This window comes from Ovis canadensis, chromosome X, assembly GCF_042477335.2.
Source record: "Ovis canadensis isolate MfBH-ARS-UI-01 breed Bighorn chromosome X, ARS-UI_OviCan_v2, whole genome shotgun sequence".
NCBI classification, from domain to species: Eukaryota; Metazoa; Chordata; class Mammalia; order Artiodactyla; family Bovidae; genus Ovis; species Ovis canadensis.
In genome coordinates this window covers 135,109,090-135,134,909 of record NC_091727.1, presented here as the reverse complement: position 1 = coordinate 135,134,909, position 25,820 = coordinate 135,109,090, and the positions used below count along the sequence as shown (strand labels likewise).

At 44.2% G+C, this 25,820-nt stretch overlaps 2 protein-coding genes across 3 annotated transcripts in view; both read left to right on the top strand.

The window, feature by feature from the left end:
* BTK (Bruton tyrosine kinase) overlaps positions 1–20,075 on the top strand; it is a 32,555-nt gene extending 12,480 nt beyond the window's left edge. For both annotated transcript variants that reach the window (XM_070291021.1, XM_070291022.1), the window contains 15 exons: positions 288–369; positions 8,377–8,505; positions 8,823–8,890; positions 9,680–9,867; positions 10,879–10,941; positions 11,517–11,571; positions 11,858–11,937; positions 12,117–12,244; positions 13,045–13,119; positions 13,701–13,872; positions 14,345–14,561; positions 15,579–15,643; positions 16,231–16,349; positions 16,871–17,028; positions 19,580–20,075. In XM_070291021.1, coding sequence (XP_070147122.1) covers positions 288–369; positions 8,377–8,505; positions 8,823–8,890; positions 9,680–9,867; positions 10,879–10,941; positions 11,517–11,571; positions 11,858–11,937; positions 12,117–12,244; positions 13,045–13,119; positions 13,701–13,872; positions 14,345–14,561; positions 15,579–15,643; positions 16,231–16,349; positions 16,871–17,028; positions 19,580–19,651 — 1,671 coding nt within the window. In that variant the 3' untranslated portion in view covers positions 19,652–20,075. The remainder of the gene's footprint in view (positions 1–287; positions 370–8,376; positions 8,506–8,822; positions 8,891–9,679; positions 9,868–10,878; positions 10,942–11,516; positions 11,572–11,857; positions 11,938–12,116; positions 12,245–13,044; positions 13,120–13,700; positions 13,873–14,344; positions 14,562–15,578; positions 15,644–16,230; positions 16,350–16,870; positions 17,029–19,579) is intronic.
* TIMM8A (translocase of inner mitochondrial membrane 8A) lies at positions 20,075–23,399 on the top strand. The gene is made up of 2 exons (XM_070291025.1): positions 20,075–21,472; positions 22,985–23,399. Exons 1-2 carry the CDS (start codon positions 21,341–21,343, stop codon positions 23,144–23,146), a joined length of 294 nt encoding a protein of 97 aa, XP_070147126.1. The 5' UTR covers positions 20,075–21,340; the 3' UTR covers positions 23,147–23,399.
* The last annotated feature ends 2,421 nt before the right edge of the window (positions 23,400–25,820 follow it).

Here is a 25,820-nt window from a genome sequence, read left to right as displayed (position 1 = left end):
CCTTGGATATGAATTGTTCAGGAATTCTTTGCATGACACCAGCCCCGCTGCTCACTGAAGAGCCTGCCTTTTTGTATTCCACTGTCATTATACAAGGGCTTCCCTGGTGGCTCAGACGCTAAAGCGTCTGCCTGCAATGTGGGAGACCTGGGATCGATCCCTGGGTTGGGAAGATCCCCTGGAGAAGGAAATGGCAACCCACTGTTGTAGCTTAAGATTAGTTGCTTCAAGGTCTTTCTTTTTTTTCCGACTCCTAACTGCTGAAGTCTGTGTGTCCATTGCCCCAGGTTGTATATGATGAAGGGCCTCTCTATGTCTTCTCCCCAACCGAAGACCTGAGGAAGCGTTGGATTCACCAGCTCAAAAATGGTGAGAATTACTTGGAAAATAAGCTAGTTTCCAAAGGAAGGATGGGAGGGAGGAAGGAAAGAGAGAAATTGAGAGAGAGGGAGAAAAAGATAAAGAAAGGATAGAAAATGGGGACAGGGAGGAAAGGAGAGAGGGAGAAGGAGAGAAGGAAAAAGAATGGATGCAAGAAGGGAGGTGAAAAAAGAAAGGGGGAAAGGGAAGGAGGGAGAGAATGAGAAAGGAGAAGGGGAGCAAGAAATATTTCATTTCCTTCAATATTAGTGATACAATTGACAATATATTCCTTCATATTTGATGAAAGATCAGGTGCTAGACTAAGAGTTTCAACTCAGTTCTACCACTGTCTCTTTAATGCAATTTTGTAATTATAGGCTCCTCCATTTCCCTATTTATAAAAAGGTCCCATTCTTTACACCAATTTACAATGGTGGTGTGGTATGGTACTCAATGGTTATTTCAATATTTTGAATCATAGATATGAAATATCTGGTTCCCCCAAAATTAATATGTGATTATGAGAGTGCTTAGGGTCAGAGTAAAGACCCTGGTTCCAAGTCTTCTTCTACCACTGATAAACTGGGTGACCTCTGGTAAGTAGGCTTCTTTGAGGTTCAAGTTCTTTTTCTGAAAGAGAAAGATGATGATAATAATAATGATGATGACGATGATAATGATATGTTAATAATGATGATAATAATAATGATGTCCATGGTACCTATCTCTGGGAGGTAATGTATGTGAAAGTACACAGCAACTGTAAAGCAATGTACAAGAAAGCACTGTACATCTTTTCATTGTTGGTAAATATTTTCCAAAGAGCTATTTTCTGTTCCTTGCTTTGTGAGGACCTCAATTGAACATAGTTCAGTTTTTCACATAGACCATATAGTATGCTCAGATAAACTCGACTGTAAATGCTTACACAGGATGCATGCACACATATTTGTGTGTATATATAGCCACATGTCAAGTGACTGAGAGATTAACTGGTTGAGTTGACATCAGGAAAGGCTGCCTAGAGAAACAGGAAGGATGGCAGACTGATAACAGCATGGTTGGGTTATTGCATGACAGCCCTTTGTCTTAATAAACATGTAGATTCTGATATTTGGTGGTTGACTACACCAGCTTTGTTCAGTCCCTTGAATGCAAGTCTGATTGGCCAATACAAAAATCATCAGATCTTTCGAGCCAAAAGAGGAGAAAGAAACAGAGGGGTCATTTACTTAGTTCTTTTTATGTGCCAGACACTAAGCTAGATATCTTGTAATCATTATCTCATTTAATTCTCACAGCAACCTTGGGCTGAAAACAACTAACACCTAATGAGCATTAATTCTGTACCAGGCTCTATGCCAAGTGCTTCAAACATACTAGCATGTTTAATCCTGCCGATAAGCTTATTTAGTATGTATTATACCCCTAATTACAGATGAGGGAACTGAAGCTCTAAGAGGTTAAGTAAGTTGCTCAAGGGCACATAGCTAGTGAGCTGTGGAGCCTGGGTTCTTACTACATCCCTAAGTCTGTTTGACGCTAAAGCCTAAACTCATTGCAGAGTTTTGTGCTGCCTGGTTCTCAAGCCCAGAAATTGCACCTGTAGTTGGGTGCAAGATATTTTAAGAGTAAAGCCATGTGGACATTACAAATAGGCAATATCTTGTACCACATAGTTCAGTTCCTGGCATGTTTTGAAGAGGTCACCTTTAGTCTTGAGGGTACAAAATGAGCAAAGACTTCAGTAATGCTTATTATGATCCAAGATCTTAAGTCCTTGATGTACGTTAACTGATTTCTTCTTCCTATCAGCTACTCGAGGCAGTTAATTTCACCATCCCCATTTCAGAGACAAAAAAAACAAACCCAGAGGTATAGGAGGTTAAGTAACTGGCCCAAAGGCACTCAGTTAGTAAGTGGCATGGTCAGGCTCTGAACTCAGGCTCCAAAGTATGTGCTCTAAACCAAGATGCCACCTACAAGGTAAAGAAATATATGCAGAGGCTGAGCTGGAGTTCCAGAGGGCATATATACTTGTACTTCTTTAGTTCTCTCCATAGTACCTTATACATTGCCTTGCACACAGAAGGCAACCAACGAATAGATGTGTTAAGTGATTTTTCTGCAGAACAATCACCACCAACTTGGGATCCACACTGATGGACACCTAGGATTTAGTTTGGAAATAGGGGAAGGTGGGACATACTAGATGAGTCAGAACCAAAAGGGAAAAAATGTGGTATGTATAAGTTAGTAATTCCTTTAACACTTCAAACACCAATTTCAAAACCAGTTGTAGGTTAGCTCAAAAATATAGAGTGCCCACTATATTCAATTTATGAGTAATGACCGAGGATAAGACTATTCAACATGTAAACTTGTTTTATTGACTCTGATATTAACCTCACTATGTTGATTATGCCCTGCTATTAAAGTTTCATAGGTAAGTAAAATTCCAACAGTAAAAACAAAACCAAAACAAACAGAAACCACTGCTACTTCAGTTGGTTCATTGGTTCAATTTTGCTTTCTCTTCCCTTGTGTTTTACTGAAAGCATTTTTTTTTTCATTTACTCCAGAATCTACTTGGGCTAACCAGCCCCAAAGTAGCTGCCTTGCAACAAACACCACGGTTGTTGGGAGATTTAGATGCAAATCCTAAAGATCTCAGAACAGCCCCAGATGCTGGCAATGCCAATAATGAGATCCTCCGGAAGCTATAAAATCCCACTCTGGTGATGTTATCCCACTCTGGAGTGAAATGCACCAATTGCAAATCACTAACATGAGAAGGGGGCCTCGTGGTATACAGGCTACCTCTGTAGCAGTATTGGCTGTGAAGAGGCACGAGGGAGCCTTCTGAGATGCTGGATCTGAGTGGTGGTTAAATGGTTTTACACAAATGTGGCTAGCTGGATACCTCAGATTGCATGTTTTATTATATATTAGCTATATCTCAATTTATATATTGATATGTAAGCTATACCTCAAGGGCTTCCCTGGTGGCTTGGATGGAAAAAAAAAAAAAAAAGCTCCCTGCAGTGCAGGAGACCTGGGTTCTACCTCTGGGTGGGGAAGATCCCCTGGAGAAGGAAATGGCAACCCACTCCAGTATCTTGCCTGGAAAATCCCATGGACAGAGAAGCCTGGCAGACTACATGGAGTTGCAAAGAGTTGGACATGACTGAGCGACTAACACATTCACATTCATACCTCAATTTAAAAAGTAGGATGTCAGGTATCTCATATTGAACTGCCATCTCTTTTCAGTGGTACTTTCCACGCAAACCTTGTATCCTTGAGCCCTGAGCTCTCTCCTTCCATTTCCTTGAACATGACAGTGGGCACTTCAGTATTACAGCACCACAGACACTTGTCTTCATTTGGTCAAGCTCAATAGAGCCTATCCTAACTGTAGCTTCAAAAATGAGCAAAAGACCTGAACTCACCAAAACAAATGAGTGGCATTTGTGAAACTCCAATGATGTATATGGAGGGTAACCAATCACTCATGCCCCAAACTGAATTTGAGCCATTATCCTGACAAAAATGGATATGAGAGATCAGTCCATGATATACTTGGAATGTGCATCAACCATTAGTGCTTCGTGGCCCCATGCACTGGCGAAGTAAGCAGTTTTCTCCTAGTTCTCCCACAACAAAATATCATAGCTCAAGTGATTTAAACAACAAACATTTATTTCTCACAGTTTTGGAAGCTGGGGACTCCAAGACCAAGGTGTTGGCCAGTTTGGTTGCTGGTGAGAACTTTCTACCTGGCTGGCAGACTGGTCACTTTTCTCACTGGTTCTCATATGGCAGAGAAAGAGAATCTCTCTCCAGTCTCTTCTTATAAGGGCACTAATCTCACCTTGGTGGCTCAGACAGTAAAGCGTCTGCCTGCAATGTGGGAGACCCTGGTTCGATCCCTGGGTCTGGAAGATCCTCTGGAGAAGGAAATGGCAACCCACTCCAGTATTCTTGCCTGGAAAATCCCATGGATGGAGCCTGGTAAGCTACAGTCCATGGGGTCGCAAAGAGTTGGACACGACTGAGCGGCTTCACTTCTTCATTTCACTTCAATCTCATCTTGAGGTTCCACTCTCATGACCTGAGTACCTTCCTAAGGCCACATCTCCTACTATCACATGGGGGGCATCATTATATGAATTTAGGGGGACACAAACATTCAGTTTGTAACAGACACTGACTTTGCAATTCTAAGTAGTTGGAAATACCAGCTCTGCATTAACCAACAGAAGACGAGTGTCATCTTCAAGGGATCTCTTAACTATTCGGAAATGTAGGGTGGATTCTTAATGACTGTGCTGGAGGTAGGGGGTTAGAAAGTCCTATAGCCTCTCATTAGCATATTAGGATAGCTTAATTTATCAGAGCAGCTAGTTGTTGATTAAGAGTTTTGAAATGTCTACTGGTGCTGAAGCCTACACCCAAGGTTCTTCAAATCCCTCAGTGATGGGCGTGGCACGAGGGAGGGATGGGGCAAGCACAGGGTAGGAGCAATCAGTTCTAGCTAGGAAGAGTATCTGAAACATTGTTCAGAATTGCTAGAGTTCAGTTCAGTTTAGTTGCTCAGTCCTGTCCAACTCTTTGCGACCCCATGGACTGCAGCATGCCCAGCCTCCCTGTCCATCACCAACTCCTGAAGTTTACTTAAACTCATGCCCATTGAGTCAGTGATGCCATCCAACCATCTCATCCTCTGTCATCCCTTCTTCTGCCTTCAGTCTTTCCCAGGATCAGGGTCTTTTCAAATGAGTCACCACTTCGCATCAAGTGGCCAAAGTATTGTAGTTTCAGCTTCAACATCAGTCCTTCCAATGAACACCCAGGACTGATCTCTTTTAGGATGGACTAGTTGGATCTCCTTGCAGTCCAAGAGACTCTCAAGAGTCTTCTCCAGCACCACAGTTCAAAACCATCAATTCTTCAGCACTCAGCTTTCTTTAAAGTGCAATTCTCACATCCATACAAGACTACTGGAAAAACCATAGCCTTGACTGGACAGACATTTGTTGGCAAAGTAATGTCTTTGCCTTTTAATATGCTGTCTAGGTTAGTCATAGCTTTTCTTCCAAGGAGCAAGTGTCCTTTAATTTCAAGACTGCAGTCACAATCTGCAGTGATTTTGGATCCCAGAAAAATAAAATCTGCCACTGTTTCCACTGTTTCCCCATCTATTTGCCATGAAGTGATGGGACCAGATGCCATGATCTTAGTTTTCTGAACGTTGAGCTTTAAGCCAACTTTCTCTTTCACTTTCATCAAGAAGCTCTTTTGTTCTTCTTCACTTTCTGCCATAAGGGTGGTGTCATCTGCATATCTGAGGTTGTTATTCTCCTAGCAATCTTGATTCCAGCTTGTGCTTCATTCAGCCCGGCATTTCACATGATGTACTCTGCATATAAGTTTAATAAGCAGGGTGACAATATACAGCCTTGATGTACTCCTTTTCCTATTTGGAACCAGTCTGTTGTTCCATGTCCAGTTCTAACTGCTGCTTCCTGACCTAAATTAAGATTTCTCAAGAAGTAGGTCAGGTGGTCTGGTATTCCCATCTCTTTCAGAATTTTCCACACTTTATTGTGATCCACACAGTCAAAGGCTTTGGCATAGTCAATAAAGCAGAAACAGATGTTTTTCTGGAACTCTCTTTCTTTTTCGATCATTCAGTGGATGTTGGTAATTTGATCTCCGGTTCCTCTGCCTTTTGTAAAACCAGCTTGGACATCTGGAAGTTCACGGTTCACGTATTGTTGAAGCCTGGCTTGGAGAATTTTGAGCATTTCTTTACTAGCATGTGAGATGAGTGCAATTGTGAGGTAGTTGGATCATTCTTTGGCATTGCCTTTCTTAGGGACTGGAATGAAAACTGACCTTTTCGAGTCCTGTGGCCACTGCTGAGTTTTCCAAATTTGCTGGCATATTGAGTGCAGCACTTTCACAGCCTCATCTTTTAGGATTTGACATAGCTCAACTGGAATTCCATCACCTCCACTAGCTTTGTTCATAGTGATGCTTCCTAAGGCCCACTTGACTTCACATTCCAGGATGTCTGGCTCTAAGTGAGTGATCACACCATCGTGATTATCTGGGTCATGAAGATCTTTTTTATACAGTTCTTCTGTGTATTCTTGCCACCTTTTCTTAATATCTTCTGCTTCTGTTAGGTCCCTACCATTTCTGTCCTTTATCGAGCCCATCTTTGCATGAAATGTTGCCTTGGTATCTCTAATTTTCTTGAGAAGAGCTCTAGTCTTTCCCATTCTATTGTTATCCTCTATTTCCTTGTACTGATCACTGAGGAAGGCTTTTTTATCTCTCCTTTGTATTCTTTGAAACTCTTCATTCAAATGGGTATATCTTTCCTTTTATCCTTTGCTTTTTGCTTCTCTTCTTTTCATAGCTATTTGTAAGGCCTCCTCAGACAGCCATTTTGCTTTTTTTGCATTTCTTTTTCTTGGGGATGGTCTTGCTCCCTGTCTCCTGTACAGTGTCACGAACCTCTGTCTGTAGTTCAGGCACTCTGTCTATCAGATCTAGGCCCTTAAATCTATTTCTCACTTTCACTGTATAATCGTTAGGGATTTGATTTAAGTCATACCTGAATGGTCTAGTGGTTTTCCCTGCTTTCTTCAATTTAAGTCTGAATTTGGCAATAAGGATAATAGAAGGCCTACAGACTTTTGATTGGCTTTATTATTGTTTTAAAATCCTCTACAGACAATGTAGCCCCTTTTAGCTTGCACTCCATCTGATCAGCTCCCACCGCTCTGCATTTGGTGCAGTGGTGAAGGGATATGCTGAAAAAGTGAGGGGTGAGTGTGTGTGGGCAGGAGACACTGGTTAGAAGTCTTCAAATCCATGTTTAGAAAAGCATCAAGATGGCACTTTAAAAAAAGAAAGAAAAAAAGAGAGAGACAGCACTTTTTCTTCATTTGCCTGTAAAATGCACCTGGCCACCAGTAGCTTCTAGGCCTCCTCCAAAGTCTTGAATGAGTAGAGTGTGACTAGCAAGCTCTTAAGGGCTTAAGCTGCTCTCTACAAAGGAAGGTTTTATTTTATTTTTATCTTTTAAAAAAAGTTATGCAGGGCTTCTTTTTAGCATCAAATGCTGAAATGAGTATGTCCTCAAATATGCACATTCTTAGGCTAGCCTAGATCTTTGGCCCAAGGCTAGCTATCGTCAGTTATTTCCTTTGTCTTTGCTTCTCTGTCATCTGGCAACAGGATCCCAGGATGACTTGTCTAATCAACTTCCGTTAAAATTCTTGCAATACCACAGTATTAAAAACTGTAAAACTAATTCCTACTATCTGCAACCCACGCTGTTGTCTATTCTGAGCGATCTTTTGGGCCTCACAACCCTGTGAGGGAAATAGAAGTGCTGTGTGTATCTCCCACAAGGAGCTCAACCCTCCTCAGTGGCCCTAGGAAGATTGAACTATGTTTATTCTAGAGGCAAAATCACCTTCCTTTGATCCTGAGCTCTGTTCTGTTGACTGTTTCATGAACACAGAAATTGCGAGGCAGGAGTTTTCACAAAGACAAATAGCTCTAAAAGAGCACTCCAGAAGCTGGGGCACTGGTATCTTGAGAGCTGGAGTGAGAGCTGGCTTGTCACATTGTTTCCCTTTTCTGGGGAAGACCACCAGAGTCAACATCTGCTTTACAGGAAGATTGTAATGGCTACCGGGAAACCATAGATAACATTTTTGTTCTGGGGCTCTGGAGACATCAGATATTCTTATCGCCCTGATCACTGGTTGAGAGATAGTCATCGTAACAGAACCACTGAAGAGAATGACACAGGAACGCTCCACGGCGAAGCGTGTGAGCCAGCTGGTCCTGTGCTTGCTTCCCTTCAGGGTGGCTGAGGAAGGGGCAGTTGTCTGAAGCTCACCACTACACTCAAAGAGGAAAACATGCCTAAGGTAGATTCTCCTACAAGTCAAATGTCACCTCTCTCTCTCTTTTCTTCTCTTACAGTAATCCGGTACAACAATGATCTGGTACAGAAATATCACCCTTGCTTCTGGATTGATGGGCAGTATCTCTGCTGCTCTCAGACAGCCAAAAATGCTATGGGCTGCCAAATTTTGGAGAACAGAAATGGAAGTAAGAGATCTGATCAGTATAATCTCTCCCCCCTTTGACTCTATCCATCACTTTCTCAGGGTTCTATCAAACCCAGGTCTGTACATTTTGGCCAGGGCATAAAGGAGCCTGGGGGAGAGGATGGGTGGGAACCAAAAGTCAGCTGATGCTCTGTTCTTTCTAGCTGGGAAAACTGGCATTGGGCTGTAGCCATCAAGACTTTTCATAACTTACATAAAGGCACCAAATACAAGAGTAAAGTTCCTGACCAAACCTGTCCCTGGGCCCTTCCCAAATATGCACTCTGTAGCTATGATCACTGGTTTCTTACTTTGCAGGCTTAAAACCTGGGAGTTCTCACCGCAAGACAAAAAAGCCTCTTCCTCCCACACCTGAGGAGGACCAGGTATACAGGGAAATTGGGTGCTGCTTCAATGGAAACTTACAGTCACACCCAGAAAACAGACCAGAGTCTTGGAATTCTCCCTGGGATATGGCAGTGTAAACTGATAATCTTGTTGAGATAGGGGATTTGGCCTTCTTAGTAGGACTTCCTCTTTGGTGGAGAGACAGAGGCTTCTTAGGAAGCTCTTGGCAACCATTTAATCCAGTCGCTTGTTTAGAACAAAACAAAGCCTGATTTTTTTTTAAATGAAAAATATTTTCAAACATAAAATTGAAAAATTTTAACAGTGAATGCCCATATACCCAATATCTTGAATTTACCACTAATATATTACTTTAAAACTTGATTTCGGGGGTTACTTTTGGAGGTCTAGAAAGGCTTTTATTGTAGGTAAGCAAGGCAGGAATTCTTATTACGTTCATTTTACAAACAAAGAAAAGAAGATTCAGAGCCACTTAGTGGGTCCATGTACTAGTTTAGTGCTAAGTTTTCCAGATGGTTTTTGCCCAAGAAGCTTTATGAACACTGATGCCTGGGTCCAACCCTCAGAGATTTTGACATAGTTGGTCTTTGAAACTGCTTGGGTGTTGGGATTGTTAACTGCCCACAAGATGGTTCTGATGCGCATTCCATGCTGAGAGACCCTGCAGGGGTGCTTAAAAATGGTTGTTGAGTGAATGTTGAATAAACCTTTTATTTTGCCTGATTTGGGTTAGAATGGTTGGGGGACGATAGGAGAGTGCCTGATATCTAGCCAATCTCCCCAACTTTTTTTTCCTAACAACACAGATCTTAAAAAAGCCACTGCCCCCTGAGCCAACAGCAGCACCTGTCTCGACAAGTGAGCTGAAAAAAGTTGTAGCCCTTTATGACTACATGCCAATGAATGCAAATGATCTACAGCTGCATAAGGGCAACGAGTATTTTATCCTGGAGGAGAGCAACTTACCCTGGTGGCGTGCCCGGGATAAAAATGGGTGAGTTCATGTCCACTCTCCTTGAGCCTTGTATCCATCTACTTTGTGCTTAGTCGCTCAGTCGTGTCTGACTCTTTGTGACCCCATGGACTGTAGCCCACCAGGCTCTTCTGTCCATGGGGATTCTCCAGCCAAGAATACTGAAGTGGGGTGCCCTCCTCCAGGGGATCTTCCCAACCCAGAGACTGAACCCAGGTCTCCCAGATTGTGGGCAGATTCTTTACCATCTGAGCCACTAGAGAAGCCCAAGAACACTGAAGTGGGTAGCCTATCCCTTCTCCAGGGGATCTTCCCGACCCAAGAATCAAACCAGGGGCTCCTGCATTGCAGGTGGATTCTTTACGAGCTGAGCTGCCAGGGAATCCCTCCCACCTACTCTGCTGCTGCTGCTAAGTCACTTCAGTCGTGTGATCCCATAGACAGCAGCCCACCAGGCTCCCCCGTCCCTGGGATTCTCCAGGCAAGAACACTGGAGTGGACTGCCATTTCCTTCTCCAATGCAGGAAAGTGAAAAGTGAAAGTGAAGTCGCTCAGTCGTGTCCAAGTCCTAGCGACCCCATGGACAGCAGCCTACCAGGCTCCTCCGTCCATGGAATTTTCCAGGCAAGAGCACTGGAGTGGGGTGCCATTGCCTTCTCCACCCACCTACTCTACACACATGCAAAATCCTGCATCATAACTCCCCTACTCAGTATCCTGATCAGAAATTGTTCTTCCCACATCAAAGGGAATATGCTCTCCCCCCAAGTACTTCCCAGAGCGCAGCTCTGCACGTGGCCCCCTCCCTGAGCCCGCATGTTGTGGAGCATATGTGATCAGTGCTGCAAGTACAGAAGCTGCACACTCCACCGGCCTAGCTGTGCATTGGCAACATGATCCTCTTTGAGGGCAGGACATTTTATATACCACCATTTGAGACTGGTTCTGAGCCCCAGGATACAAGGTAAACAAATCCATCTCTCACCCAGACTGGGAAGTGTTGGATGATCAACCCTGTTGTCTCCTCTACAGGCAGGAAGGCTACATCCCTAGTAACTATGTAACTGAAGCGGAGGACTCCATAGAAATGTATGAGTGAGTATGCTTATGTTCCCAGCATAGAATCTTCACAATACCGTATAAACCTTTTTCATACTTTCAACAAAATTTTGATATCAAGATACTTATTAAAATCAGCGTCAACTGGGTCAAATGATGCCACCAATTCAACTGATAGTGCCTACATCTTACCCTTATCCCAAACACCCTGTTGATGGAAGCTGGAGAGATCACCATACCCCCTCCTCTCTAAATCGGAATAACTACACTCAAAGAAAACCACAGCCTGATAGGAAACATTTGAAAGGGTGAAAAATGGCAAACTGTTCTGGTTGTCCATTCTCCTGAATCAGGGAAGTGGGTTGTCTTTGAAGGCCCTGACCCTCATCTGTTTCCTGCAACCTTCTGCCACTTGCTCTCCATTTCCACAATTCTTCAGCAACAAGCAGGCTTTGGGAAAAGGATATAGTGTGCTATGCACATGACAGGCACTCAGTAAATAGCAGTGGAGTGAACTGACTGACTCAATGGCACGGATGAGCCACAGACAGCACTCTAACGAGCCACTCAGGCCATGACCTAGAAGCCAGCCAAGCACTCTCCCTTTCCAGGTGGTATTCCAAACACATGACTCGGAGTCAAGCTGAGCAGCTGTTGAAGCAAGAGGTAAGTGTGTGACCACAAGTAAATGGCAGTCTCTTTGTACCACAAGCAAGGATCCCGAATTGAGGGCTTGCTGCTGTCCACCACCTCCAGGCAAAGCAGTATCAAGGCTCTCATTTGATGGGGTCCCAATTACACCTTGCAGTGTCAAAAGCAACAAGGCTGCAGCTCAAATGTGCAACTTGGCAGTGAAATCAGGGCTTCTGTTTTGTCTTGGGTTTGGGCAGTTGGGATGCTGGTAGCAGTGCCATTTCCTCCTGATGGTCAGCTTCTTTTCCCATCTTTTCAGGGTAAAGAAGGAGGCTTCATTGTCAGAGACTCCAGCAAAGCTGGAAAATATACCGTGTCTGTGTTTGCCAAATCTACAGGGTGAGTGTTACTGTTTTAAGGCCCTGGGGGAAAAGAACAGGGGCACCCATCCAACAGTTCCTTAATGAAGTGCTTCTCCCACTTCCTCTGTCGCTTAAACTCAAAACTCACCTCACTTCACTTCTTGGGTCCTTTGGGCCCTTGCTCCCGAGTTGCTGACTCAGCGTCCACTTCTTCAGGGAACCTCAAGGGGTGATACGCCATTATGTCGTGTGTTCCACACCTCAGAGCCAGTATTACCTGGCTGAGAAGCACCTTTTCAGCACTATCCCTGAGCTCATTAACTACCATCAGCATAACTCTGCTGGTAAGTACCAGGGAAACCAGAGAAGAAGGGTGTGACAAGTACCAAGAGAAGGAATTTAGGACAAGGTGGTTAGGTGAAACATTAAGCCTCATAGGGTAGTGACAATTAACTGTGAAAATGAACCCCTGTGATGCTGGATTGAAGTCAAGTGAAGAGGTGGTCAGATGCAGACCTTACACCCAGCAGGGACTGACTTCTTATTTGGTGATTGATGCTCAGTGCTAAGGAAGGACATAGAAGAGACTGGTAATTAATCAGCAATATTCATTGAACTCCTAGTGTCTACTCTGTAATTTTGCTACTAGAGAACACACAAAAACTATTACTTTAGGTCCTTACCCTTAAAGAACATACAGGCTCAAAAACATCAGAAGAGAATTTCTAAACAGTGTAGACATTCTAAAAACTGGGAGATTGGGGAGAACATGAATACATGGGAAAAGCTTCATCAAGAAGGCTTGCAGCTGTCCACCATGTCCAGGCAAGGCAGTATGAAGGCTGTCATTTTATGGGGTTCCAATTACACTTTTCAGTATCAAAAGGAGAAGGAGGATGTGAGTTAAGCCTGGACTGGGAGGTGGGGATATATTTAGCTGGGGAGCATACCTCAGTTAGTATTTTTTTTTCCCTGAAAAACATTTATAAGAGGAGAAACTTCCAGAAAAATTCAGCTTCATGGCAATCTTATGGGATTCAAAATGTACTAGAAAGATGGATACTGGAAGTGTGAGGCATTAAGTGTGCAAGGCATCTCACTCCCTGCTCTGCACCAGCAGCATGACCCTCTCTGTATGTTTTAGGACTCATATCTAGGCTCAAATATCCAGTGTCTCAACAAAACAAGAATGCGCCTTCCACTGCAGGCCTGGGATACGGTAAGTGCTTATTTCTCTAGGGCAGGGTGGAACAGCCAGTTGCAAGCACTACTCCATCTGGCAGACCCAGCCAGACCTTGCCTCTCAATCATTCTTGCAGTGCACTGTTCCATCCCAGCTGCCACAAGGAATGTTAACACATTATTGACCGGAGACCTATAAATGCCACAGGTGTTAGTTTCTGCAAAAATCCCCCAGTCAATAATGTGTTAAGACAGAGCCAAATCAAAGTTATCTAATGAGTTTTATCCCTCTGGTGGCTCCTACTGGGACTGCAAAAACATAGATTCATAAAGGTTTGGGGTTTTTTTCAATTGTGGGGAAAATATCGTAAAGGGATTTTTTAAAGATGTTGTCTAGTTGATCTTCTTGCTCTGTGCCTGACTTGTACCAAAAATTCCCAGACTCTTCCAATCAGCAATCCCCTGTCCCTGAGATTTACCTGAGCAAAAATGAATTAGTGCCCCTGAGACTTTCCCTTTTACTGCTTCTCTATTTCTACCCCCAGTAGGGATTCTAGTCTATTGTAGAAATTATACATACATGACTCAAAGAATCACATCAAGGTGTTGTTATTATAGGATCATGGGAAATCGATCCAAAGGACTTGACCTTCTTGAAGGAGCTGGGGACTGGACAATTTGGAGTAGTGAAGTATGGGAAGTGGAGGGGCCAGTATGATGTGGCCATCAAGATGATCAAAGAAGGCTCCATGTCTGAGGATGAGTTCATTGAAGAAGCCAAAGTCATGATGTGAGTTACAGTCCAAACCCAACTCTCCATCCAGTAGGAATTACAAGGACGGTTCCCACTGTGGTTTAAGGTGATTTATAACAAGGGGGATTTGGGACCTGGGCCTGAGGTCAACCTTTGATTGGTGTGAGTCCTAACTGCTAAGGTACTCATTTCTCTTTGATACTGATGGAGAATAGTATTGCTCATGGGCGGGTATCATCTTGACAGTATTTGAGGTAAATGTAGAGAATGAGACTTTCAAAAGGAAGACATTCTAATGTACCCTTAGTGTTCACTCAGCCCTGGACTTGTTTCCTGTTCTATCGATGGCTCCAAATCCTGGTTCACCCTCACATGTTAGGCACTTAAAAGGTTATTATGATCTCTTATTTGACACTCTACTCCAAGACCAACTCCTTTCCTCCTCAGTTCCTTTCTGAATGATATTCAGAGTCAGAAAGGGAAGACTGGTTCATTGCCTCTCCTGTAGGAATCTTTCCCATGAGAAGCTGGTGCAGTTGTATGGCGTCTGCACGAAACAGCGGCCCATCTTCATCATCACTGAGTACATGGCCAATGGCTGCCTTCTGAACTACCTGAGGGAGATGCGCCACCGCTTCCAGACTCAGCAGCTGCTGGAGATGTGCAAGGATGTCTGTGAAGCCATGGAATACCTAGAGTCTAAGCAATTCCTCCACCGAGACCTGGTAGGATCTCAGAAGGATTGGTCTGGGTCCAAGGGTGAGGGGGGCGGAAGTAGCACAGGAAGGCACATCATGCATCCATGGCTGAGGAAGGTGGCTGGAGCCGTGATTTCAATTTCATCTAGAAAATACTAAAAGTTTGGTGAGCCTCTGCCCCAGTGGTCAGCTGGTCAAGGAATTCCAGCCTCAACACCATAAGTTTCCCCACAGTGGGAGCTGTAATGGTCACTCGCAGCCCCTCCTACTATGACGAGGAAATGGTGGAGTCCTCCAGGGACAGAAGGGCAGCCCTCATCCTGATGGAACTGTTTTTTAGCACAGGACCATCATTCTGGTTATATCAGAGTCACAAACTGGGTGTCTGTTGGTGCATTTTTAAATGTTATATTATTAGTTAGCAAACACTTAAAAACATTTCACATTAAAGAACTGAATTTACAGCTTCCCATGAAAATTGACATCATCTTGTATCAACAGACCCATATTCTCATAGGCCATGTTAACTGTCAGCCTATAAAGTATGGGCCTGGTATTACAGGATGGTCTAGCTGATCACAGGAAAGTGGCTGGCCTCCCTTAAACCAGACACTTTCCTGACATCTCCACCTACCCACTTCACTCTATCACTTCTCCTGCTTGGCCTCCCGGGGCATATTTATTCCAGCCATGCCAAGGCGGAAATAGCCCTAGTCCTGTCGGTAGAAAAGCAGAAAACAAAACACACTTGCCTTCTGTTCTCCCTTAATTCTCTCGACATTTCAACGCATGAAGGGTTGTCATGGAATTACCAGTGTGAGTGAAATCATGCTTCAAGTCTTCAGTGCTTTACTTATTATGGGGGTTGCTCTATATGTGATGGAAGTATATCGAAATTCCTCAGTGGCATCAGCTGACTCCTGTTAGGTGGGAAGGTGTGTCTAGATAAAGGAGATGAGGCTTCCCACCTCTGGTGGACAGAAGCTTTGTGCCCTTAACCTGTGCACCAAGGACAGAGTCTCACTGGTGTCTGTTGCACTACAGGCAGCTCGAAACTGTTTGGTTAACGATCAAGGAGTTGTTAAAGTATCTGACTTTGGCCTGTCCAGGTGAGTGCAGTCTTTTTCACCTTTCCCTTTAAAAGTAAAACTGGCACAGTACAAACGTGAGGTGACACTGTAACTTTTAATCTTCTCCCTTTCCCCCTATAATTCTAGTTTTTTCCACCATCTTTCTATACCTTTTCTTTCTCTGAATGGTTTAAGTCACTTTTCATCCTTCTGTTTTATTGTTATAGTCCTCTCTTCTCCTTTCTCCTTTCTCTTTTTTTAAAAAGCTAATTTCCCCAATATTCTGTCTTGTTCTGTTAATCTTGTTGACTTTACTCTGTCTCCTTTCCTAATGAGCCTAATTGCCATTGTTGACTGCAGGATTGAAGGAAGGGAAGGATGGGAAAAGAGAAAAGAGGGAAGGGAATACCTATTAGACCTTATTCCACTTCATCCTTGCTGTATCTATACTGTCAATCAGGAAAGCTAAGTCGGATATGAAAAGAGGAATATGTTAGTAATGGCATTTGTAAAAGACACTGGTTCGCCTGCAGTATTTGTGCAACTCTTATGGCTCTGCCAAGAAATTTTAAGCAAATATCAAACTCTCCAAATTGTAACAGCAACAAGTCCTGAATCCTTTGCAGGTATGTTCTGGATGATGAATATACAAGCTCAGTAGGCTCCAAATTTCCTGTCCGGTGGTCTCCACCAGAAGTTCTCATGTACAGCAAGTTCAGCAGCAAATCTGACATTTGGGCTTTTGGTGAGTGGATACGATTACATGGCTTATACAGCTCAAAAGAAAATGAATGCTGTTGGGAAATCCACACTCTGCAACCTGCACAGAGAGACTGTGATTTGTTCTTGCTTTCATTCATCTAATCCTTAGGGAATCGGGCACCAGAGGGGTTTCTGGGGATTAAAAACAGTAAAGTAGACACGATTCCTGCCTTCTTAGAACTTAGAATCTATTGAGGGAAACAAACAATTCATTCAGTATTCCACAGCTTCTGAATACTAATGATGTACCAAGGACTCTGCCAGACTCTATAACCACAAACACAAATAAGATGTTGTCTCTCTCCTAGAGGAACTAATGGTCCGTGGCAATCCTGATTACCTCCAGCGTACTCAGTACTATAGCAGAAGTTTGAACAAAATTTTAAAAAAGCCCAGGGGTGGGGTGGGGGGTGGAACAAGCTGAATGTAATGTTTGAAGTTGATCTAGGAACACTAGGATCCCTCCTACCTAGAAACAACACATTTTGTTTTTTCATTGTCTAGGGGTGCTGATGTGGGAAATTTACTCTCTGGGGAAGATGCCATATGAGAGATTTACTAACAGTGAAACAGCTGAGCACATTGCCCAAGGCCTGCGTCTCTACAGGCCTCATCTCGCTTCGGAGAGGGTATATGCCATCATGTACAGCTGCTGGCATGAGGTAAGTGTTTTAGTGGGACCTCTTAAATTATTTCCTTGAACGTACTTTCCCATGTAGCTGACCAAGCACCCACAACCTACTCTTCCTCGCCATATAGCAACTGAGCACAGACAGATAGCTGTACACATTCTCAAACCCCAGCCTACATTCCAATCCTTTCATGACCAGAAGTTTTTCCAGGCCCACTCCAATTATCGCTAGAGGATCATTCAGTTCAGTTCAGTTCAGTTCAGTCACTCAGTCGTGTCCGACTCTTTGCGACCCCATGAATCGCAGCATGCCAGGCCTCCCTGTCTGTCACCAACTCCTGAAGTTTACTTAAACTCATGTCCATCGAGTCAGTGATGCCGTCCAGCCATCTCATCCTCTGTCGTCCCCTTCTCCTCCTGCCCCCAATCCCTCCCAGCATCAGAGTCTTTTCCAATGAGTCAACTCTTTGCATGAGGTGGCCAAAGTATTGGAGTTTCAGCTTTAGCATCAGTCCTTCCAATGAACACACAGGACTGATCTCCTTTAGAATGGACTGGTTGGATCTCCTTGCAGTCCAAGGGACCCTCAAGAGTCTTCTCCAAAACCACAGTTCAAAAGCATCAATTCTTCGGTGCTCAGCTTTCTTCACAGTCCAACTCTCACATCCATACATGACCGCTGGAAAAACCATAGCCTTGACTAGGTGGACCTTTGTTGACAAAGTAATGTCTCTGCTTTCCAATATGCTATCTAGGTTGGTCATAACTTTCCTTCCAAGGAGTAAGCGTCTTTTAATTTCATAGCTGCAGTCACCATCTGCAGTGATTTTGGAGCCCCCAAAAGTAAAGTCTGACACTGTTTCCACTGCTTCCCCATCTATTTGCCATGAAGTGATGGGACCAGTTGCCATAATCTTCGTTTTCTGAATGTTGAGCTTTAAGCCAACTTTTTCACTCTCCTCTTTCACTTTCATCAAGAGGCTTTTTAGTTCCTCTTCACTTTCTGCCATAGGGTCGTGTTACTCCAATACCATCTCGGCTCTAGGGAGAGGGGTGTCATGGGGCCATGTCACCTAGCATAAGTAGGCAGCCAGAGGCATTCAGACAAGTGTATGTACATTAAAAAAGAAAACTAATTAAAATTTGTGTTCATTCCTTTGGGAGTCATTGGCCCTTTCTTCTACTTTACTAACTGCACACTTTTTCTGGCTGTGGTCCTAAATGAGATTTTTTTTTTAAATGCTAACACCTGAAAGAGAACTAAAATAGGTAGGTCTCGTGGTTTTTTTTTTTTTTAATGCAGTGCATTATGGGATATGTGGGTAGATGTGGTATTTTGCAAATAAAGAGCCTGCCCCGCTATTATTAAAATGCTTTGCTGCTCTCACCTTGGGTTCTTCAGGAGTGCCTACTCTATTTTCAATAGATCCTTGGCAACCTTAATTTAGCAAACTAAATCTCTAGTAGGAAATGAGTGCTCAGCTCTTAGTTCTGCCCGTTTAGCAACAGGGAAAGACTGACAGTGTCCAGCAAGCACGTATGTGAATCTGCAGCCATCCCTGTGGGGTGAAAAGTAGGCATCTTGGTCAGAACATGGCTCTTTTCCCTTTGACAAATGACTCAGGTCACAAAGAAAGTGTGGAGAAAGGGAGAACCCTAAGAGCCATTTCCCTTCTCTCTCCTGTGCTGGGCAGGATTGAGGGTAATTGACTCTGCTGCTCTCTACCAACTAGCACATCCTTACTCTGCTACTTAAGTATTTCAGATAGGCACTTTCTCCACAGCCTGTTAACATAGTAGTCATGAAACTGGAATCACATCAGAATCTCTGTGGAACTCTTAAAACTACAGATGACTGGGCCTTACCTCCAGAGATTCTGACTGGGTATGTCTAGAGGGGGCCTCGGGTATGTCTTTTTAAACTTCCCAGGAAATTCTGATACTCAGTTAGGTTTGAGAATCACAGATTCAAAGGAACAAAAAGTTGATGACTTCTGGGTTCTGATGGATTGAGACTTTTCTTGCATGAGTATATCTTGAATCACTAAATACTTCATGGGCTTATGGACCATGGCTGCCACAAAAGGCCTTAGTCTGAAGGCCAGATGGTTGTAGTAAGAGGTCCCGGGTGCTTAGGATGCCTGCCCAGTGAAGCAGCTCCTGCTCTTGACATGTTCATTCCTTTGTTAACTTTGGCTTTAGGATGGTAGAAACGAGTGGTTGAAACCTAACAAAAATTATAACAGCTTATAGGATTTCAGTTCAGTCAACCACTTAAGTTTGTTAAGAATGCATTGGTGTAATGAATTTGGCTTTAGTTTCAATCAGCGTTTGTGAGAATAATTTTCAAAATTTCCTCACCACATTAATAACCCGATTTACTAAAGATTTAAAGTGCACAAGGACTTTATGGAATACTTCTATTTCTCCTCTCTCTCTCTCTTTTTTGGGGGTAATATACAGGGTATCCTACTGGGCATATAGTGTAAAATTCATAAACATTTGCTGTTTACTCATTGTGTTTCCCTTGAATTCTGGACTCTGGCCCACTATAACACTCCATTTTTTTTCTTTGGTTTTAGAAAGCAGATGAACGTCCCACTTTCAAAATTCTTCTGAGCAACATTCTAGATGTCATGGATGAAGAGTCCTGAGCTCACCAATAAGCTTCTTGGTTATACTCCTCTCCTCCACAATCTCAATTTCACTTTCTCTGAGGAAATCCCAGGCCCTCCATGCCCTTGCTGAATACACAAAGGGCCCTCTCCACATATAGGAATGCCTTTCTATCTCTTCCCTGGGATACTATTAATACCTTCTGAGCAAAGGCCAGGGAATTTTTGTGCCTGGTATTTTCCCCCAGAGAGGAAATTTTCCAAAAGTATTAAAACAGACTGAATGTAGGATTGAATCATTTGGAGGGAGGGAGGGATGTAAATAGCCTCACAATGGGGGTCCAACAGCTCTTTGGGTAGGCAATAGAGCTGGGGGGAGGGAGGTAGAACTTGGCAGGAATAAAATGGTGTCATAAAAATGGAAGGGGAGGGTGTTTTGATAAAATAAAATTACTGGAAAGCATGAAGGTTTCTTGCTATTTCGATTAATCATGCAGCCTCCCTGAAGCGCCCTATCTCAGTGTTCCTGGAAACTGTTGTCTGGGTTGGTTTGTCACATTTCTACTTTCAGAACTCCACGGGATTCTCCACATTTAATCCCTCTCTTAAGTCGCTCAGTTGTATCTGATTCTTTGCGATAGGAGGGACTGTAGCCCCAGGCTCCTCTGCCCCTGGAATTCTTCAGGCAAGAATACTGGAGTGGGTTGCCATTTCCTTCTCCAGGGGATCTTATCTACCCAGGGATGGAACCCAGGTCTCCCGCATTGCAGGCAGATTCTTTACCATCTGAGCCATCGGGGAAGCCCCTTCAGGCCCTCTGGCTCTTGGTAGATTCTGCTTCTGAATCAGGTGGTGGTGGTGGTGGTGGTGGTTTTGTTGCTAAGTCGTGTTCAACTCTTGCGACCCCACGGACTGTCGCCCGCCAGGCTCTTCAGTCCATGAAAATTTCCAGGCAAGAATCCTGGAGTGGGTTGCCATTTCCTACTCCAGGGGATCTTCCTGACCCAGGGATCAAACCCGCGTCTCCTGCCTTGTAGATGGACCGTTGTATTGCAGGGTGATGCTTTACCGCTGAGCCCCCCAGGAAAGCATCTGAATCACAGACAGCGATCACAAACCAGAGCTCACACCCTGGCACGCGGTAGGCATTAGATATCATCGGAATAAATCTAACAGGTGAAGACAAAATCTGCCAGCGCCACTTTTTGCTACGTCAGGCGGGGTAAATTCCACTAAAGAACTAGAGCCAGGGGCCCAGGACAGCAAAGCTACGGGCCCAGCAGTCCCTGCCGAGCACCAGCGCGGCAGCGGGGAAAGCGTGGGTCAATTTGAAACCCGAGTGGGGCGGGGCTGTTGGGCCGGTCGGGAAAGGGCCACATGGTCCGAAGTAACTTCCTTTTTTTAACCTTCTTTCTTTCCTTTTGAACTAACGTCTCGACAGCGCCACGGAGCTGGGCGGACAGTCCTGAGACCTCGGGTCGCAGACACGGCGCCGCCGCAGGGTCGCGTACGGGGCGGAGCGAGGCGCGCGGACAGCTGGAAGGGGCGCCCAGAACCCGAGCTGGGGTGCGGGCGGGGGCGGGCCCCCGCATAGGGCCCCGCGCCCGCGCAGTGCGCTCGCGGGGCGGTCCCAGAGGCAGCGGGTTGTGGTTCCGGTTCCGCCGCGGAGACACGTGAAGGTCGGTGAGTTGGTGTGGAGTTCGTCTCCGCACGCGTGACCGCGCTGGGATGGATTCCTCCTCGTCTTCCTCCGCGGCCGGTTTGGGCTCGGTAGACCCGCAGCTGCAGCATTTCATTGAGGTGGAGACTCAGAAGCAGCGCTTCCAGCAGCTGGTGCACCAGATGACGGAACTTTGTTGGGTGAGGAGCCTGGGGCTGGGACCTGGCCACGGTACCTACTTGCCTGTCCTTGCCTCGCGCAGCTCACCCCGACGTGTAGAATTCGGGGAAGGGACAGGACCCGGCAGAACCCCTTGGTTTCCTTAGGTTCCTCAGGCCAAGCCGGGAGGGGAAAAGGGTGACTCCGCTTCTCAGGGTGGGTGTAGCTCCGGACCTCGCCTTCGTTAGTGCAGAGGACTGGGTATTGTAGAAGACTTAAGCTGTTGTCTCAAGCAGAACTTTAGGCATTCAAGGTTAAAGCTACCTAGTGCTGGTCACTAGGACTGATGAGCGCCCCCGCTATTGGTATTTAATGTTTGCCATCCTGAGTCCCAGGATCAGTCCCAGAATCAGTGAATCTCCCGTCCCTGCACTCCTCAGAGTTTGCCTTGATTACTTAGTTGATCTAACCTTCCCTGCTGAGGAGTGGCTCTAACCCACGAACCAAAAAAGTGGAGTAATGTCTACCAACATACACACTTTTTTGCCTTCTTGTTGGATTGTTGTGTAATACCAAGCCGTTTCAGGTCTGAAGGTTGAGGAACTGTGTATGCCCTGTTAGGGGACTTTGGCAAAAGGGTAGAAGGCATTTATTTGCAGCTTGGAATCAAAGTGTTCTCTGGCTGCCAAGGACAGCATAACTACTCTGCCTTGACATACAGAATTCAAAGAATTCAGAAGCCAGGGATAAATTTCCTTGGAAGTGGAAAGACTGAGGCTGGTATACACCACAGAATAATGAACGAAATTCATCTGAATTATAAACTTATGGTATCGCTGGACTCTGACCCTCAACAAATGATTGCTTAGCTCCCATCTGCCTTGAACTAGAGCGGTTTGATTCTTTTAAATATCTGGTTCGTTACATTTGGACCAGGCGGTGGTGTGGTTAAAGACTCCTTTAAGAATCTGAAAAGCAGTGGGCACTTTAGGAAAATTCATACAATTTTCCATTCGTCTTGAGAGAGAGGATTCAAGAGCCTCTGGCTTAAGTATATATTATAGAATCTCCAGTCAAATACTTTTTTTTTCCCTTTGGTAGCTTTTATGGTGTCTTGCTTCAGTGATCTATCCTTTCACCTATTTATCCTGCAGTTGGTTTAAAGGCACTTAATGCAAGCAGCATTGTAGAGTTGTAACCAAATTCAGCAAAGGGTTAACTTCCCTAGTGTTTTCCTTGCATTTTGTCATTTGTCTTGCTCTGTAATATCTCAGCACCATCATTTTCTGACTTATTATCTCTGTGCCACAGCTTCCCGCTTTGTAAAATGAAGATTAATAATAAACAGAATCTGTTCCAAAGGGTTGCTGTGAGAATTTAAGGCTGTGGAAAATTGCCACACAGTAAACTGCTGAATGTGAACTGTGATTAACATATCAGATACTGTTTTTAGGTGAGGTTTTTCCTCTAAGCAACAAGAAGCTCCACCTCCTTTTTTTTTTTTTTTTTTTTTGCCAAGTTCCCTTTGTGATTCTGTATCTTGTCCTGAGCAGGAAAAGTGCATGGATAAGCCTGGGCCAAAGTTGGACAGTCGGGCTGAGGCCTGTTTTGTGAACTGCGTTGAGCGCTTCATTGACACAAGCCAATTCATCTTGAATCGACTGGAACAGACGCAGAAATCCAAGCCAGTCTTCTCAGAAAGCCTTTCTGATTGACCTCAGCATTACCTCTTTGGAAAAGGAAGGTAGTTCAAGAGATGAAGAGCAGTTGATGGGATAGTTGAAGAAAAGGCTATGGGGGAGTTGGCCCCCACCTTTGTCACTCTTGGGACATCCTGTCATCTGAGAATGAACAAAGACCAATTTTTGATGTGGGGGATTTGAGGGTCAGATGTATTTGGGGTTGTGTTTTTTTAATGCTAATCTTGTGAAACAATTGACAGATGAATGAAAAACTCTACTAGATGCATATTACTGTTTGTGGGATGATGCTTTTCTTGTAGTCCCATTAACTGCTTCCTATAATTTTAATAGTGGAATTGCTCTATAATTTGATACTGGGACCAGATAGGTAATAATCTGTTATTTGTGTGGATTCATTTCAGATTTTGGGGGAGTTCAGTATACATCTTTGTGTCTTTCAGAAATGGCAGCAGTAGGGGAAGAGTAATTTGGTACTCAACTGTAGGCCTCCTTATCTAGTGTTTAATTATCAGTGCTGGAAAAAATATATTTCAACTTTCTAGATTCTCTGCCTCCCTTATACCATGATTCACTTAAATATCTATATGACACATGATCTCGAGCTAGTACAGGTTGCCTGAGAGTCTAGAGGCCTTTAGTTACAGGAATCTAGCCAGTGAACATAATTTTCATACTAAACTGCCACAAGGAAGAAGTTAACTTACCCTGTGTATCAGGGTTCGAAAAGATATAACGATGCGCCTCAATGAAAAAAATTAAGATTTGGGCCAGTCAGAAACTAACAGCAGAATCAGGTTGAGGTGCATGCCTAATGTAAATCAGTGTAGTTTCCATTTACTGCGTCTTTTAATGACTGAAATAAAAGCTACAAGATTCAAGTCTGTGACTGAGAAGGCTTTCTATTCTGATTATCACCTGCACCCTGGAGAGGTTTGGTTCCAAGTGGGCTAGTTCCAAGCCTGAAATGTAGTCAGCCTGGGTACCTGTTCTATGCAAGTTATGGCACGGTATTACAGCAACCCCTGACCTTTCTGAGAGTAAAGAGGACTTTGAAATGAGACGAAGGGGAAGGAGTTCAGTACTGACGGTCAGTTCCCTGAGTGGAGTGGAAGAGATTCTCGAGACTGGATCCCATTCCTCTTAGTTCACATCCTAGTGGGATGGAGTGTAGACCTAAATTGGAACTCCTGTTGCAAGCCTCTACTGCCAATCCATGAAGACTGGGAAATACACATTTCTAGAAGCCTCTAGTCCCTGTTTAACTTTCCACCATACAGGCAGAACAAGGAAAGTTTGAAAACTCTAGAAAACACAATAAAATAAACATTTAAGTACTTACTCTGCCACACACCATTTTGGGGACCAGGATGTCAGCAGTGCTCAGAAATAGTCCCTGCCTTCATGTAGCTTCTGTTTTAGTGAGGGGAGACAGGCCACAAACACATCCATGTGTCAATATAAGGAGTGCCATGCAGAAGAAGCAGAGTAAGGGTGTCAAGGAATGTTTGTGGGGCATTGTTACTTTAGCTAAAGATGGTAGGAAAAGGCCTCCTGGGGGAGGTGATCTTTCAGCAGAGACCTGAAAGAACTAAGTAACCAAGCCATGTAGGTATCTGAGAGAAGAACATTTCAGGTAAGGGTGATGCCGAGTCCAAAGGCCCTAAGGAAGGAACACCAGTGTAGTAGAAGAATCTGAAAGTCAGTTTGGCTGAAGGTAAAGTGAGTAAGGAGGATAGTAAGAAATCCATCAGAGACTGATTGAAGATGGAGCCTGGGGACGTGCACTGATCTTTTTTGTTGTTGTTGTTCAGTCACTAAGTTGTGATTCCATGTAACCCCACGGACTGCAGCATGCCAGGCCTCCCTGTCCCTCACTGTCTCCTGGAATTTGCCCAAGTTCATGTCCGTGTCCCACTGGAGGAAGGAAATGGCAGCCCACTCCAGTATTCTTGCCTGAAGAATCCCATGGACAGAGGAGCCTGGTGGGCTACAGTCCACGGGTCAAAAGAGTTGGACACGACTGAACTACCATACACAAGTATTTTTTTTCCTGTATCATTTCTTATTTTACTGTATCAATATTTCTTATTCTTCATTACCTTTGGATACAAACCGATTTGTCTGTTCTTACAAAGTAGTAGTGCTTGCTCAGCTAACATACATAGTAAGAAAGTGGGTCTGTCAGATTCAGGCGGTACATCTGAGCACCAAGTATATGTTCGCTGCTGCTAGACACAAGGGGAAAGAAAAAGTAGACCATTTGCCCACATCCTCTTAGAGGTTAAGTCCCAGAGCAACAATTTGAGCTCTTGTTTGTCAGTCTCAGAAATTTATTTCAAAACCTTGATAGAAAGGGTACTGTCAGCCCTAACGACATTCAAAGTCCTCATTTCAAATATTAAGGATAGAAAATTCAAACCTCAACTGTAAAACAAGAGGACTGGATTACTAGACCTTTCCTGAAAGGAAAAGGAATCTAAGATATAAAATAGAAACACAAAGCTGCTCTGGTGGTGGGGGTATCTGGAGGCCTCCTCCACATCCCTGTGCAGCAGCCCCCCCTGGTAACTAAGGCACTGTCTCTAGGGTCTACCCAAGCATACTGTGGACTTCTAGGGTTTACCCAAGCATACTGTGAAAACTGGAACCATACTATCCCTAAGGCCCTTGCACATGAATGAGCATC